This window comes from Lontra canadensis, unplaced genomic scaffold (genome assembly GCF_010015895.1).
Source record: "Lontra canadensis isolate GAN:19392208 unplaced genomic scaffold, GSC_riverotter_1.0 scaffold186, whole genome shotgun sequence".
In the NCBI taxonomy this organism is placed as follows: domain Eukaryota; kingdom Metazoa; phylum Chordata; class Mammalia; order Carnivora; family Mustelidae; genus Lontra; species Lontra canadensis.
Genome location: NW_022631180.1, coordinates 643,820 through 657,920, shown reverse-complemented (window position 1 = coordinate 657,920; position 14,101 = coordinate 643,820). Strand labels below are relative to the sequence as shown.

General features: G+C 44.7%; 1 protein-coding gene and 1 pseudogene across 1 annotated transcript in view; both read left to right on the top strand.

The window, feature by feature from the left end:
* LOC116860872 (DLA class I histocompatibility antigen, A9/A9 alpha chain-like) overlaps positions 1-14,101 on the top strand; it is an 85,292-nt gene that overhangs the window by 44,848 nt on the left and 26,343 nt on the right. The window contains exon 4 of the mRNA XM_032847174.1: positions 6,761-6,865. Within this exon, the coding sequence (XP_032703065.1) occupies positions 6,761-6,865 (105 nt within the window). The remainder of the gene's footprint in view (positions 1-6,760; positions 6,866-14,101) is intronic.
* Positions 4,003-6,660, top strand: LOC116860875 (annotated as a pseudogene).

Genomic DNA, 14,101 nt, shown 5'->3' with positions numbered 1-14,101 from the left:
AGAATGCTGGGATCATGACCCAAGCGGAAGGCAGAGGCTTAACTCACTGAGCCACCCAAGCGCCCAGTCAACATCCCATTTCTAACTGTGATAACGAAGCAGAAATTTGAAATCACTGCTGATCACCAAGCTGAGAACATTGTTGTGAATCTCACGGGCAGGTTAAACCTGTGTGGAGTGATCAACCCCAGATTTAGTGTACAACTCAAAGATCTAGAAAAATGGCAGAAAAACCTGCTCCCATCCTACCAGTTTGGTTTCATTGTCCTGACAACCTCAGCTGGCTTCATGAACCATGAAGAAGCAAGACGAAAACACTCAGGAGGGAAAATCCTGAGATCCCTTTTCTAGGGACGTAATACCTACGTGCAAATAAAATGCCTCAAAAACAAAAACACAACCAAACAAAACTAGTATCACACTAAAATATCCTGGTTAAAGCATTAAAAATTATTATCTTGAGGGAGGAGTCAAGATGGCGGAGAAGTAGCAGCTGAGACTACTTCAGGTTGCGGGAGATCAGCTAGATAGCTTATCTAAAGATTGCAAACACCTACAAATCCAACAGGAGATCGAAGAGAAGAAGAGCAGCAATTCTAGAAACAGAAAATCAACCACTTTCTGAAAGGTAGGACTGGCGGAGAAGTGAATCCAAAGGGACGGGAAGATAGACCCCAGGGGGAGGGGCCGGCTCCCGGCAAGCGGCGGAGCAACGGAGCACAAAATCAGGACTTTTAAAAGTCTGTTCCTCGCAGATGATATGATACTCTATGTGGAAAACCCAAAAGACTCCACTCCAAAACTGCTAGAACTTGTACAGGAATTCAGTAACGTGTCAGGATATAAAATCAATGCACAGAAATCAGTCGCATTTCTCTACACCAACAACAAGACAGAAGAAAGAGAAATTAAGGAGTCCATCCCATTTACAATTGCACCCAAAACTATAAGATACCTAGGAATAAACCTAACCAAAGAGACTAAGAATCTATACCCAGAAAACTATAAAGTACTCATGAAAGAAATGGAGGAAGACACAAAGAAATGGAAAAATGTTCCATGCTCATGGATTGGAAGAACAAATATTGTGAAAATGTCTATGCTACCTAAAGCAATCTACACATTTAATGCAATTCCTATCAAAGTACCATCCATTTTTTTCAAAGAAATGGAACAAATAATCCTAAAATTTATATGGAACCAGAAAAGACCGCGAATAGCCAAAGGAATATTGAAAAAGAAAGCCAGAGTTGGTGGCATCACAATTCCGGACTTCAAGCTCTATTACAAAGCTGTCATCATCAAGACAGCATGGTACTGGCACAAAAACAGACACATAGATCAATGGAACAGAATAGAGAGCCCAGAAATAGACCCTCAACTCTATATGGTCAACTAAGCTTCGACAAAGCAGGAAAGAATGTCCAATGGAAAAAAGACAGCCTCTTCAATAAATGGTGTTGGGAAAATTGGACAGCCACTTGCAGAAAAATGAAATTGGATCATTTCCTTACACCACACACGAAAATAGACTCAAAATGGATGAAGGACCTCAATGTGAGAAAGGAATCCATCAACATCCTTGAGGAGAACACAGGCAGCAACCTCTTTGACCTCAGCCGCAGCAACATCTTCCTAGGAACATCGCCAAAGGCAAGGGAAGCAAGGGCAAAAATGAACTATTGGGATTTTATCAAGATCAAAAGCTTTTGCACAACAAAGGAAACAGTTCACAAAACCAAAAGACAACTGACAGAATGGGAGAAGATATTTGCAAACGACATATCAGATAAAGGGCTAGTGTCCAGAATCTATAAAGAACTTAGCAAACTCAACACCCAAAGAACAAATAATCCAATCAAGAAATGGGCAGAAGACATGAACAGACATTTCTGCAAAGAAGACATCCAGATGGCCAACAGACACATGAAAAAGTGCTCCATATCACTCGGCATCAGGGAAATACAAATCAAAACCACAATGAGATACCACCTCACACCAGTCAGAATGGCTAAAATTAACAAGTCCGGAAATGACAGATGCTGGCGAGGATGCGGAGAAAGGGGAACCCTCCTACACTGTTGGTGGGAATGCAAGCTGGTGCAACCACTCTGGAAAACAGCATGGAGGTTCCTCAAAATGTTGAAAATAGAACTACCCTATGACCCAGCAATTGCACTGCTGGGTATTTACCCTAAAGATACAAACGTAGTGATCCGAAGGGGCACGTGCACCTGAATGTTTATAGCAGCAATGTCTACAATAGCCAAACTATGGAAAGAACCTAGATGTCCATCAACAGACGAATGGATAAAGAAGATGTGGTATATATATACAATGGAATACTATGCAGCCATCAAAAGAAATGAAATCTTGCCATTTGCGACAACGTGGATGGAACTAGAGGGTATCATGCTTAGCGAAATAAGTCAATCGGAGAAAGACAACTATCATATGATCTCCCTGATATGAGGGAGAGGAGATGCAACATGGGGGATTAATGTGGTAGGAGAAGAGTAAATGAAACAAGTTGGGATTGGGAGGGAGACAAACCATAAGTGACTCTTAATCTCACAAAACAAACTGAGGGTTGCTGGGCAGAGAGGGGTTGGGAGAGGGGGGGTGGTTATGGACATTGGGTAGGGTATGTGCTATGGTGAGTGCTGTGAAGTGTGTAAACGTGGAGATTCACAGACCTGTACCCCTGGGGAAAAAAAATATATATATATATATGTTTATTAAAAATAAAATTATAAAAAAAAGAAACACGCAAAAAAAATTATTATCTTCATTAATTATTCTCAAATCCCCATTTTTAAACTTGTCATACGTGGGATATATAGCACTTCCGTTACATGCATAAGCCCCAAGGAAAATAATTTGTATGAACTTAACTGGTCTCCTTTTTCTTCTTTTTGCAGAATGCCATTTTTACCTGAAAGAATGAATGACACAGAATCTTGGATTATTTACACTAGGTTATTTGGCAGACAGTTTCTGAAAAATAAACACAAACCCATCCTTTCATGAAAATCAACTCACATATGACAGCTGACAGTACTTGTTGCCTTGATAAAAGGTAAACTCTCAAGAGAAATTCAGAATTTTGGAAAACTTGTGGTCCACCAATAAATTTTACAGCTTCTCAGTACTGACAAACTTTTCTCTTGGGATCTGTGCTAATATTAAAACAAATATGACTTTTTGATAATTCACTTCCAGTCTAATCAACACTGGAAAACCTATACAACTTAGTGAACCAACACATTTCTTTTTAAAAATAAAGCATTAGAACAAGATCCATTCAGTGTGCAAGATGAGCCTGTGGATTTTAATGCAACAGAGAAGGACAGTCAATGATGCTGTTTCAGGTGCCACTTTGCCAGTAACCTTAGAGAAAGTACACCTTGTGTCGTTTTAATATAGTATCTAAGATGCATATACATAATTATCTGAAGAGGTCATGAAGCATACTCTTCTCCCATTAATATGCAAGGTTGTAAATTTTTTCATAGACTTCAACAAAAACCACAAATTACATGCAGAAGCAAATCTGAACATCCACGGGTCCTCTAAGGAGACAGACAAGAAATGTGAAATGCAGTATCACCCTTCTCACTATGCTGTTTATTTGCATAGTTATTTTTCATAAAAACAATATTTCTGTTTTCATGCCATGGATTATTAATATGATTCTAAATGAATTAATGAATTTTTAAACCTGTTTTATTCCTACTACGGTAAATACTGATAGAGATAACCCACAGACACAAAATGATCCTTGGGATCCTCAGTCGTCTGTGAGACTGTGCAGATACCCTGTGAACAGGATGTTTGAGAATCACTGACTCAGGTCCTGGGCCACTGCTCTGGGGGACGGTGTGACAAAGAGCACTTTGTGCAGTAGGTGAGGGGTCGCGGCAAAGTCCTAAGTCCCTGGGTCGCCTCTCAGGCCCCAGGGCCCTGTCTGGAGTGGCGGTGCCCCCTTCCCCTGCCCTCCCCTCCGCCTTCATCTGGGCCCAGCGCCGGGAGGAGGGTCGGGCGGGGTCTCAGCCCCTCCGCGCCCTCAGGCTCCCACTCCCTGAGGTATTTCTACACCCGCCTGTCCAGGCCGCTGGGAGCCCCGCTTCATAGCCTTCGGCTATGTGGACGACACGCAGTTCCTGCAGTTCGATAGCGACTCTGCCAGTCTGAGGATGGAGCCGCGGGGGCCGTGGGTGGAGCAGGAGGGGCCGGAGTTTTGGGACCAGGAGACCGGGAACCTCAAGGACGCTGCACAGACTTTCCGAGTGAACCTGAACACCCTGCGGGGCTACTACAACCAGAGTGAGGCCGGTGAGCGACAGGGCCCGGGTCCAGGTCACAACCCTGATCCCCAAAGGGTAGCCCGAGTGTCCAGGTCTGAGCGTCACCCCGAGTATGAGGGACCCTTCCTGCATCCCCACCCCTGTCCCCCCATCCTTAAGCCTGAAGAACCCGCGGGAACTTTTAGGCGGTTTTACTTTCTGTGTGGACTTAACCTCCTGCCTGTCGGGCGGGACCAGGGTCTCACACCATCCAGAGCATGTACAGTTGTGAATTGGGGCCCGACGGGCATCTCCTCCGCGGGTACAGTCAGGACTCCTACGACGGCGCGGATTACATCGCTCTGAAAGAGGACCTGCACTCCTGGACCGCGGCGGACAGGGCGGCACAGGTCACCCGCCGCAAGTGGGAGGCAGCCTGTGAGGCAGATCATGAAAGGAACTACCTGGAGGGCAGGTGCGTGGAGTGGCTCCTCAGGTACCTGGAGATGGGAAAGGAGACGCTGCTGCCTGCAAGTACCAAGGCCAACAGGGCCTCCCTGATCTCCCCTCCCCGGGACTGGCTTCCCACCAGGAAGGGAAAATGGGCTCAGTGGCAGAACACGGCTCTTCAACAGGTGGGGAGATCGGTGGGATCTCCCGTGGGAGATCCAAGGGTGGGGAGACCGAGCCCTCCGCCTGGGTGTTCAGGTTCCTACTAAAGAGTGACTCACCCAAAGGCCAATTTTCTCTAAAGGACAATTGAGGAATCCAGTCTCTCCCAGGAGGCAGGTGGAGACCATTCCTGTAATAATCCATCAGCGGTTCCCTTTGACCCTGACAGCCACCTTGGAAACCCTGACTATTCCCTCTTAAGGCCTTTTTCTCCAGTGAGAACATCTTTGAGTTCTGACTCGAGGTTTTCTGACTCATTCACTCTCCATTGCAGTCAGGATCATTAGTGTGCTCTCTCACTTAGACCTACAGATTCCTCCTACCCTGGGCTCTGTCCCTGCTTCTAGGACCTCTGAATTAGGAGATCACCAAGGCTAGGCTGGTCAAGCCACGCTGGAAAACAGTATGGAAAGTCCTCAAAAAGTTGAAAATAGGGGCGCCTGGATGGCTCAGTGGGTTGAAGCCTCTGCCTTCCGCTCAGGTCATGGTCTCAGGGTCCTGGGATCCAGCCCCCGGTCAAGCTCTCTGCTCGGCGGGGAGCCTGCGTCCCTTCCTCTCTCTCTGCCTGCCTCTCTGCCTGCTTGTGATCTCTGTCTGTCAAATGAATAAATAAATTCTTTAAAGAAAAAAAGTTGAAAATAGAGCTACCCTATGACCCAGCAATCCCACTACTGGATATTTACCCTAAAGATACAAATGTAGTGATCTGAAGGGGCACACATGCACCCAAATGTTTATAGCAGCAATGTCCACAATAGCCAAACTATGGAAAGAACCTAGATGTCCATCAACAGATGGATGGATAAAGAAGATGTGGTATATATATATAATGGAATACTATGCAGCCATCAAAAAAGAAATCTTGCCATTTGCAAGGACATGGATGGAACTAGAGGGTATTAGGCTGAGCGAAATGAGTCAATCAGAGAAAGACAATTATCATATGATCTCTCTGATATGGAGAATTTGAGAGGCAGGGCTGGGGGATGTGGGGGGTTGGAAGGGAAAAATGAAACAAGATGGGATAAGGAGGGAGACAAACCATGAGAGACTCTCGATCTCACGAAACAAACTGAGGGTTGCTGGGGGGTAGGGGGGTGGCTGGGTTATGGACAATGGGGAGGGTATGTGCTATGGTGAGTGCTGTGAAATGTGTAAGCCTGATGATTCACAGACCTGTTCCCTGGGGCAAATAATACATTATATTAATTAAAAAAATAAATAAAACTAAAAAGAAAACAAATAAATAAATAAATAAAAGGCTAGGTTGGTGACTGGGCTTTGAAGCTTTACACATCTTCCATCCAGAGAAATTGCTGGGTCCACCTCAGGAATGTCACATAAATGCCATTTCAATAGGCCATAAAGGTAAAGCAAAGTGTGGATTTTCTGATTTTTCTTCCCCAGAACCCCCAACACACACGTGATCTGCCATCCCATCTCTGACCATTACGTCACCTTGAGGTGCTGGGCTCTAGGCTTCTACCCTGCAGAGATCACCCTGACCTGGCAGCGTGAGGGGGAGGACCTGACCCAGGACACAGAACTTGTGGAGACCAGGCCTGCAGGAGATGGAGCCTTCCAGAAGTGGGCAGCTGTGGTGGTGCCTTCTGGAGCAGAGCAGAGATACACATGCCATGTGCAGCATGAGGGGCTGCCCGAACCCAACATCTTGAGATGGGGTAAGGAGGGTTTGGGGTAGAGCCTCTTCTCAGGGAAAGCAGAAGGTCTTCTGTAGAATTTCAGCAGGGTCAGGACTCAAACCAGAGGTCTGGGGCTCTCACCGTCCCTTCCCTTTCCAGAGCCACCTCCTCCCACCATCCCCATCACATGGATCATTGCTGGTCTGGCTCTCCTCTTGATCACTGTAACGTTTGGAGCTGTGATCTGGAGGAAGAAGCTCTCAGGTAAGGAATGGAGTGGGGGTATCTGAGGTTTCTTGTCCCACTGGGGGTTTCCTAGGTAGCAGACTGTCCTGCCTTGTAACTGGGAAGTACCATCCTCGCTCATGTACTTGGGCATTGTGGAACTGATCACGAACACTCACTCTGTAGCAAACACTTGTGAAAATGAAAGACACATTTTCTTCTTGTTAATTCTGGTGATGGGGACCTGATGCCCAGTGGGCACAGGACAGAGAGGAAGGATCCTGCTGAGGACAGACCTCCTGCAAGTCAGGTGGCCCAGTGACCCCACAGCTCATTCTTCATGTTTCCTGATCCTGTTCTGGGTCTTCAGTCACAATTCTCAAAGTTCATTTTGAATCAAGACTAAGAGCTTCCATTAGTATCTCATGGCCCAGTCCTGTCATAGCGTCTAACATGATATTTTCTTCCTACAGGAGGAAAAGGACCAGGCTAGTCTCAAGCATGATGTAAGTATGGAGGGGTGATCCCTGAGACACTAGTATAGTATAGACAGGACCCCATGGGGAGCTCACCCACCCATAGCTCCTCCTTTAGTCTCCTCTCCTGTGGGCTCTGACCATATCCTGTTTGTTCTCCCCTAGGTGATTACAATGCCCAGGGCTCTGATGTGTCTCTCATGCCTCCTAAAGGTGAGACCTTGGAGACCCAGCAGTGCATAGGAGTGGGGCACTAGGGACACTTTGAGCATGTGGAAAGCTGTTGATCACTTATGTGATTGACCTAAATTTGTACATGATTTTTTTCAGAGTGTGAGGCCAGCTGCCTTGTGGGGGATGAGCAATGCAAGATGTGTTCACACTCCCACTTGGTGACATCAGCAACCCCTGAATTCTCTTTGTGCAGAGATGTCAGATGTATCTGTGTTCCTGTGAGCAAAACATAAGGAGGTGGGGAGACTGGCCCACCCTGCCCACCAGACCCCTCCCGATACTGATCTGCATTCTCTTCTTTGATGTGCTTTCCTGTTCCATCAGAGGCAGGGCTGGACCATCTCCATCCCTGTCTTTATTTCATGTTGGGCTGAATGCTAATGACTTCCTTCCCTATTGAAAATGAGAATCCAGATATGAGTTGTATTTCCTAATTCTTGCCATGTGGGGTTGATGAAGTAATAAAAGAGGAGATTTCTAAACTTGAGACAGCAAATAAATGGAAACACTGAGAACCTTCCAGAATCCGTGTGTTTGCTGTGCTGAGTCTGTTGCAGGTGGGACAGGAGTAGGCTGTGAGGATCCAAGTGGCGACAGGGTCTGTTCCCAGTCTGTGCTCAGTGCATCATGGACGTTAAGTGCTCCCCCCTCAGCTGGGTCATCTCTCTGCTCCGTGTCCTTGCCCTTTGTGTGGAAGCTTATCTACCAGGACCTGTGATCACAGGGACTTAGATGTCACCTATCACCAGGAACTTGTGCAGCAAAAATTCCTGTGGACTGGGTCAGCCTCACCTCAGGCCTGGGTCACACCAGAGCCCCCATTTTGTTTTTTGTTTTTTGTTTTTTAATTGTTTCTCTAGAGCATCAGGCCTGTTCTTGCTCTTGTGTATGAGTTCTTGTCCATTCTCCCAGGGATGACCTTGTCAGTTACAGCAGCAGGTGGCCTTTAGGCTATTGTTCCCACAGGCCCAGGTCATCCCCTGAGCCCAGGAGTCTCTGTGGTATGAAGATATGACCTTTCAGATTCATCCATCTCTTCCCCTCACTCTGGACCTGTTTTCTGGAATATTCTTTAGGTTCTGGAGGTAGGGAGAGGAGGAATCTGAGAGGTTCTCATTCTTATTAAACTTCAGTTAGTTTCTGCCTTCCCTGCTGCTTGGCCCTTAGTTCTAGTGATCCTAGTGCTGGCTTGGATCCAAGGTCATGGATTTATAAAGTAGAGTCTAGGTAGATTTCTTTGTGGTTGGAGAAAAAGATCCATATAGCCTGAGTATAGTGTTTCTGGAGAGAGAACTCTGTGTGCTGTGCTGGGCAGGAGAAATGGTGTGGGGGTAGGGGCTGAGCAGAGAGAGGGAGGGGAGGGCAGCGCTGTGAGGGGAGAGAGACAGCATGGATGGTGAGGTGGGTGCACGTGGGGCGGGAGCTGCCACAGAACAGCTGTGCCTGAGACTCATCTAGAAGACGGAGTCCTCTAGCTGCTCATTCATTCAACCAATAACTGTCATGTGCCACATACAGGACACACTGTGTTTACATCTGGGATACCTCAGTGAGACTAAGAAAAGGGAAAATGTGCTGGTCTTGTGGAGAATATTTCTAGTGGTAAGGGGTAGACTCCACTTGACCCTGGAACAAGGTGGGAATTGGGATAGTGACCCCCTCGTGCAGTCAGAAATCCAAGTATGGCTTTTGTCTCCCCCCAAACATAAGAGCTAATAGCCTACTGTTGCTGGAAGCCTCACTGATAGCATGAAGAGTCACTTAACACATGTTTATGTTACATGTAGAAAACAGTCTTCTAACAATGAATGAAGTTGCAAAAATTACTCAAAAATCACAAAGAAGAGAAAATGCGTGGACAGTACTTACTGTAAAAAAGTCCACACACAGGTGAACATGCACCATGCAAGCCAGTGTCATGGACCCAGAGAGCACCTGTGCTGGGACGGGGATGATGGCTCCTTTACTCCAGGGATCAGGGGAGCCTCACTAAGAGGTTGACCTCTGAGAGATTTGAAGGACATGAAAGAATTGTGTAAGAGGAGGTCTGGGGGTAGTTCTTTGCAGGCAGGGAGCCTCCAGTGCACACACACTAGGGCAGGAGTGTGTCTGTGTTCAAGGAAGAGTGAGGAGGCCACTGTGGCTGGAACAGAAAACAGGTGAGAAGAGGTCAGAGGTCAGTCTCATCATGGAGGTCTGAAGATATTAGAAGGTTTTGAGTTTTCTCTGAGTGAGGTGTGGAGTTACAAGAATGAACAGATCAATGAGATTGACTTTCTTTAGCAGCACCTGTTTTTCTGCTGTGCAGAATTGAGAGGTGTAGTGTGAGCTACCAGTAGGGAAACTGTAGGAAACCAGTACAGTGTCCCAGGAGAGAAGATACTGGGAATTGACTGCGTGCTGGAGATATTTACAGATGGACTTTGCAGCATTTCCTAATGGCTTCATTCTGGGTGGTGAGGAGGAATCAAAGAGGAGAGCCAGGATTTCAGACTGCAAGTAGAAATGTGGAGTGCCTTCCTTGGATATGGGGAAGACTCTGAAAGAAGCACATTTAGGGAAGCAGCATCACAGTCATCCACTTCAGAAATGGTGAATCTAATATGTCTATTAGAAATGCAAGCTAAGGGGTGCCTGGGTGGCTCAGTGGATTAAAGCCTCTGCCTTCAGCTCAGGTCATGATCCCAGGGTCCTGGGATCGAGCCCCGCATCGGGCTCTCTGCTTAGTGGGGAGCCTGCTTCCCCCTCCCTCTCTGCCTGCCTCTCTGCCTACTTGTGATCTCTGTCTGTCAAATAAATAAATAAGTAAAAATAATAAAAAAAAAAAAAAGAAAGAAAGAAATGCAAGCTAAGTTGACAGTTGGATACAGAGTGCAGGGTTGGAGACATATCTAAATTGCAGAAATAGATTTGGGAGGTGACAGCATATAAATGATGTTTAGAGCCTACAGCAGAGATGAGGTCACCAGAGGGGGCAAAAGCCATAGAAGAGAAAGGAACACATTTGGAGCGGTGATCTGAGACTAGAACTTGATCTGGACACTGCAGGCACTCAAGTCAGCTTGGAGGACGAGTGACTCATAAATGGCATCTTTCAATTTATTCCCTTGATGGTTGTTATGGCCCAGGTTTGTCCACTCCAGTCCCTATTCACAGATAAGTACAGTAGCATTGTTGGGTCATGAAGTGATTGCTCAACATGTCTTCTTCATCCTTTATCTCTTCCTGGGATTAAAACCCAGATCTGTTTCACTTCAGATGATCTACATATATCCACTGACATTTTATGTTTCTTTATGCATGCACTTCTTTCTGGGGAGAGTATCCATAATTTTATTAGGTTTTATATGGCCTTCATAAAAGTCTGAAAAGCCCTTTCCAGTGTAGACACTGTCCTACTTCATCTCTGGTCTATAAACAGCTATAATCACAGTGTTTTAGGAGCTCCTTCTCCCTCTGCCCCTCCCCCTCCATTGGTGCTCTGTCTCTCATTGTCTCTCTTTTAAATAAATTTTTTAAAAGTCTCTTAAATAATCTTTGAAAAGAAAAAATCACAAAATTATAAATGTAGAAAAAAATGGCAAAAGCAAAAAATCTCTCACTAAAATAGCTACAAAATAGTGACTAATAATTAAATAATGAAAATATTATAGTTTATTCACTGAATAAGGAGTTACCAGTGAAAGAGGAATGAGTGGAGGCATGAAAAACAAAAAGCAAAAAGTAAAATGCCATCATAAATCCAACAGTACATTACATTACAGTACACTGACATTACATCTAAGTGACTTAAAGCAATCAATCAAAGCGCAGATTGTTAGACTGAATGCAAAATGAGAACCAAGTATTCCGTCTACAGTAGACATACTTGATCCCAGTTACAAATAGATTAAAATTAAAGGGATGGAAGAGTTATCTCAGGCAAACAACCATAAGAAAGCTGGAGAGAGAACTCTGTGCTGTGCCAAAAAAAGCCAAAGGGGACTTTAAAAATGCGAGGAAGATAAACAGGATCATTTTATAATGATAAAATGGTCAAATCATCAGAGAGATGAAACAATTCTAAACATATATTCACATAATAACTCAACACCCAAATCCATGTAAGTAAAACTGACAAATCGAGAGAGAAATAGACAATATGACAATAGTTTAGCTGACTCAAGGAGAAGTAGGCCATCTAATACACCTAAAATGAGGTAGAAGATATAGTTAACTGTCAAAAACTATTCCACAAAAAAAGCCCAGTTTCAAATGGCTTCATTTGTGAATGATACCAAGTGCTGAAAGAATTAATAACAATTCCTTACAAACCCTTCCAAAAAGGAGAGTAGGGAACCCAACTCATTCTGTGAGCTAGTATTATGCAGATACAAAGATATTGCAAGACAAGAAAACTACAGACAGGGGTGCCCCTGGGGTCGGGCTCCCTGCTCCCCTGGAAGCCTGCTTCTCCCTCTCCCACTCCCCCTGCTTGTGTTCCCTCTCTCAATGTTTCTCTCTCTGTGTGTCAAATAAATAAAATCTTAAAAAAAAAAAAGAGAGAGAGTCCAAAGGCAGCAGCCTTGATGTGCTAGACTAGACCAGCATACTGAACTCAACTGTTCTCTCTTCTTAAAAAAAAAAAAGAAAGAAAGAAAACTACAGACCAATGTCTCTTGTGAATATAGACACACACACAATTCAACAAAATGTACCAAATCAAAACCAACAATATATAAAAAGAGTTGTATACCATGACTAAGTGAAATTCAATCCAGGAATGCAAGACTGGGTTTAATATCTGTATCAATCTATGGAATACACCATATTAATATAATAAAAAAAACAAAAGCCACACAGTTGTCTCAACAGATGGACAAGAAGCATTTGACAAAAATTGGACACCCTCTTGTAATAAAAATTCAACAAATTATTAACAGAAGGAAATTTCTTTAAACTGATTAAAAGAATTTATGGGGGCGCCTGGGTGGCTCAATGAGTTAAGCCTCTGCCTTCGGCTCAGGTCACGATCTCAGGGTCCTGTGATCAAGCCCCAATCGAGCTCTCTGCCAGCAGGGAGTCTGCTTCCTCCTCTCTCTCTTCCTGCCTCTCTGCCTACTTGTGATTTCTCTCTGTGTCAAATAAATAAAATCTTTAAAAAAATAAAAAATAAAATAATTTATGAAAACCCTTAAGCTAACAATTTCTTAATGGAAAAATACTGGCTGTTTCTTGCTAAGATCAGGAACACCAAAAGGATGTCCAATCTCACCACTTCTATTAAACTTTGTGCTGGACATTCTAGAGCAAAAAAGTCAGATAAAGTGCATCCTGACTGGGAAGAAAAAAACGTAAAATTATTTCTGTTTGCAGATGACATGATCTTGTACATAGGAAGTCCTAGAGAATCAACTAAAAAGCTACCAGAACTAATAATTTCAGCAAGGGGGCAGGATATGAGGTCAACACACAAAAATCAGTTACATTTCCATAAACTTTTTAAAAAAGATTTTACCTATTTATTTATTTATTTGAGAGAGAGCACAAGTTGGGGAGAGGAGGAGAGGGAGATAGAGAAGCAGACTCCGCACTGAGCAGGGAGCAAGACATGGGACTCAATCCCAGGACCCCAGGATCATGACCTGAGGCAAAGGCAGATACCCAACAAACTGAGCCACCCAGGTGCCCCTCCATACACTTTCAATAAACAGTCCAATAATGACAGTAAGAAAACAGTTTCATTATTCCAGAGAGAAGTTAACGTGGTAAAGGAGTAGGGGATCCTAAGTTTGGTCCCTGGAATTCAGCTGGATCATTACCAACTCATTTTGAACACCTATGAAGTCAGTCAGAGATCTGAGAAAAGAATTGCTCCAATTCAGCAAATAGAAAAGCAACCACTTTTTGCAGGGTATGAGGTGCGGAGACATGAATCGGGACCATATATCAAAGGACATGGCAGAGGGGAGAAAGCTTCCTTAAGGAGCCTACTGCAAAGTATTACAAGCAGCAGAACACAGAAGCAGAACTTCCAGAAGTCTCCTGCAATGAAAGACGTCCCTCGCTTAAAGGTGCTCACGTGGCAAGGCAGGGCAGAATCCTAGGTGGGACCATGTGGTCTCAGGATCCCTGGGGTCACAAGAAGAACAGGGTACCTGAGTGTGGCAGAGTTCCCAGGCATCAGAACAGGGAAGCTGATTGAAAACAGCAAGCTTAGGTGCCAACTTTCTGTCCAGTGTTGCCATAAACTGTGAACCACTATGTTGTTCCTAGACTGCTCTCAAAAGCTCAGCAAAAGGAAGAAACAAGGCAATACCCCTCTCCCTCCCCCAGAAGGAACAGTGCAAGTCCACGCTTCAGGAGTATGTAAAATTTGAAGACTTGAAAGTCAGTCACAAGGCTGAGATAAAAAAGCTCGGTCATGGGGCTCTTGGGTGGCTCAGATGGTTAAGCAGCAAATCTGTCCACAGAGAACTGGCAAGCCAGAAAGGATAGGCAGGGTGTATACAATGTGCTAAATGGGACAAGTATGCAGCCAAGAATACTTTATCTAGCAAGGCTGTCATCCAGAACAGGAGAGATC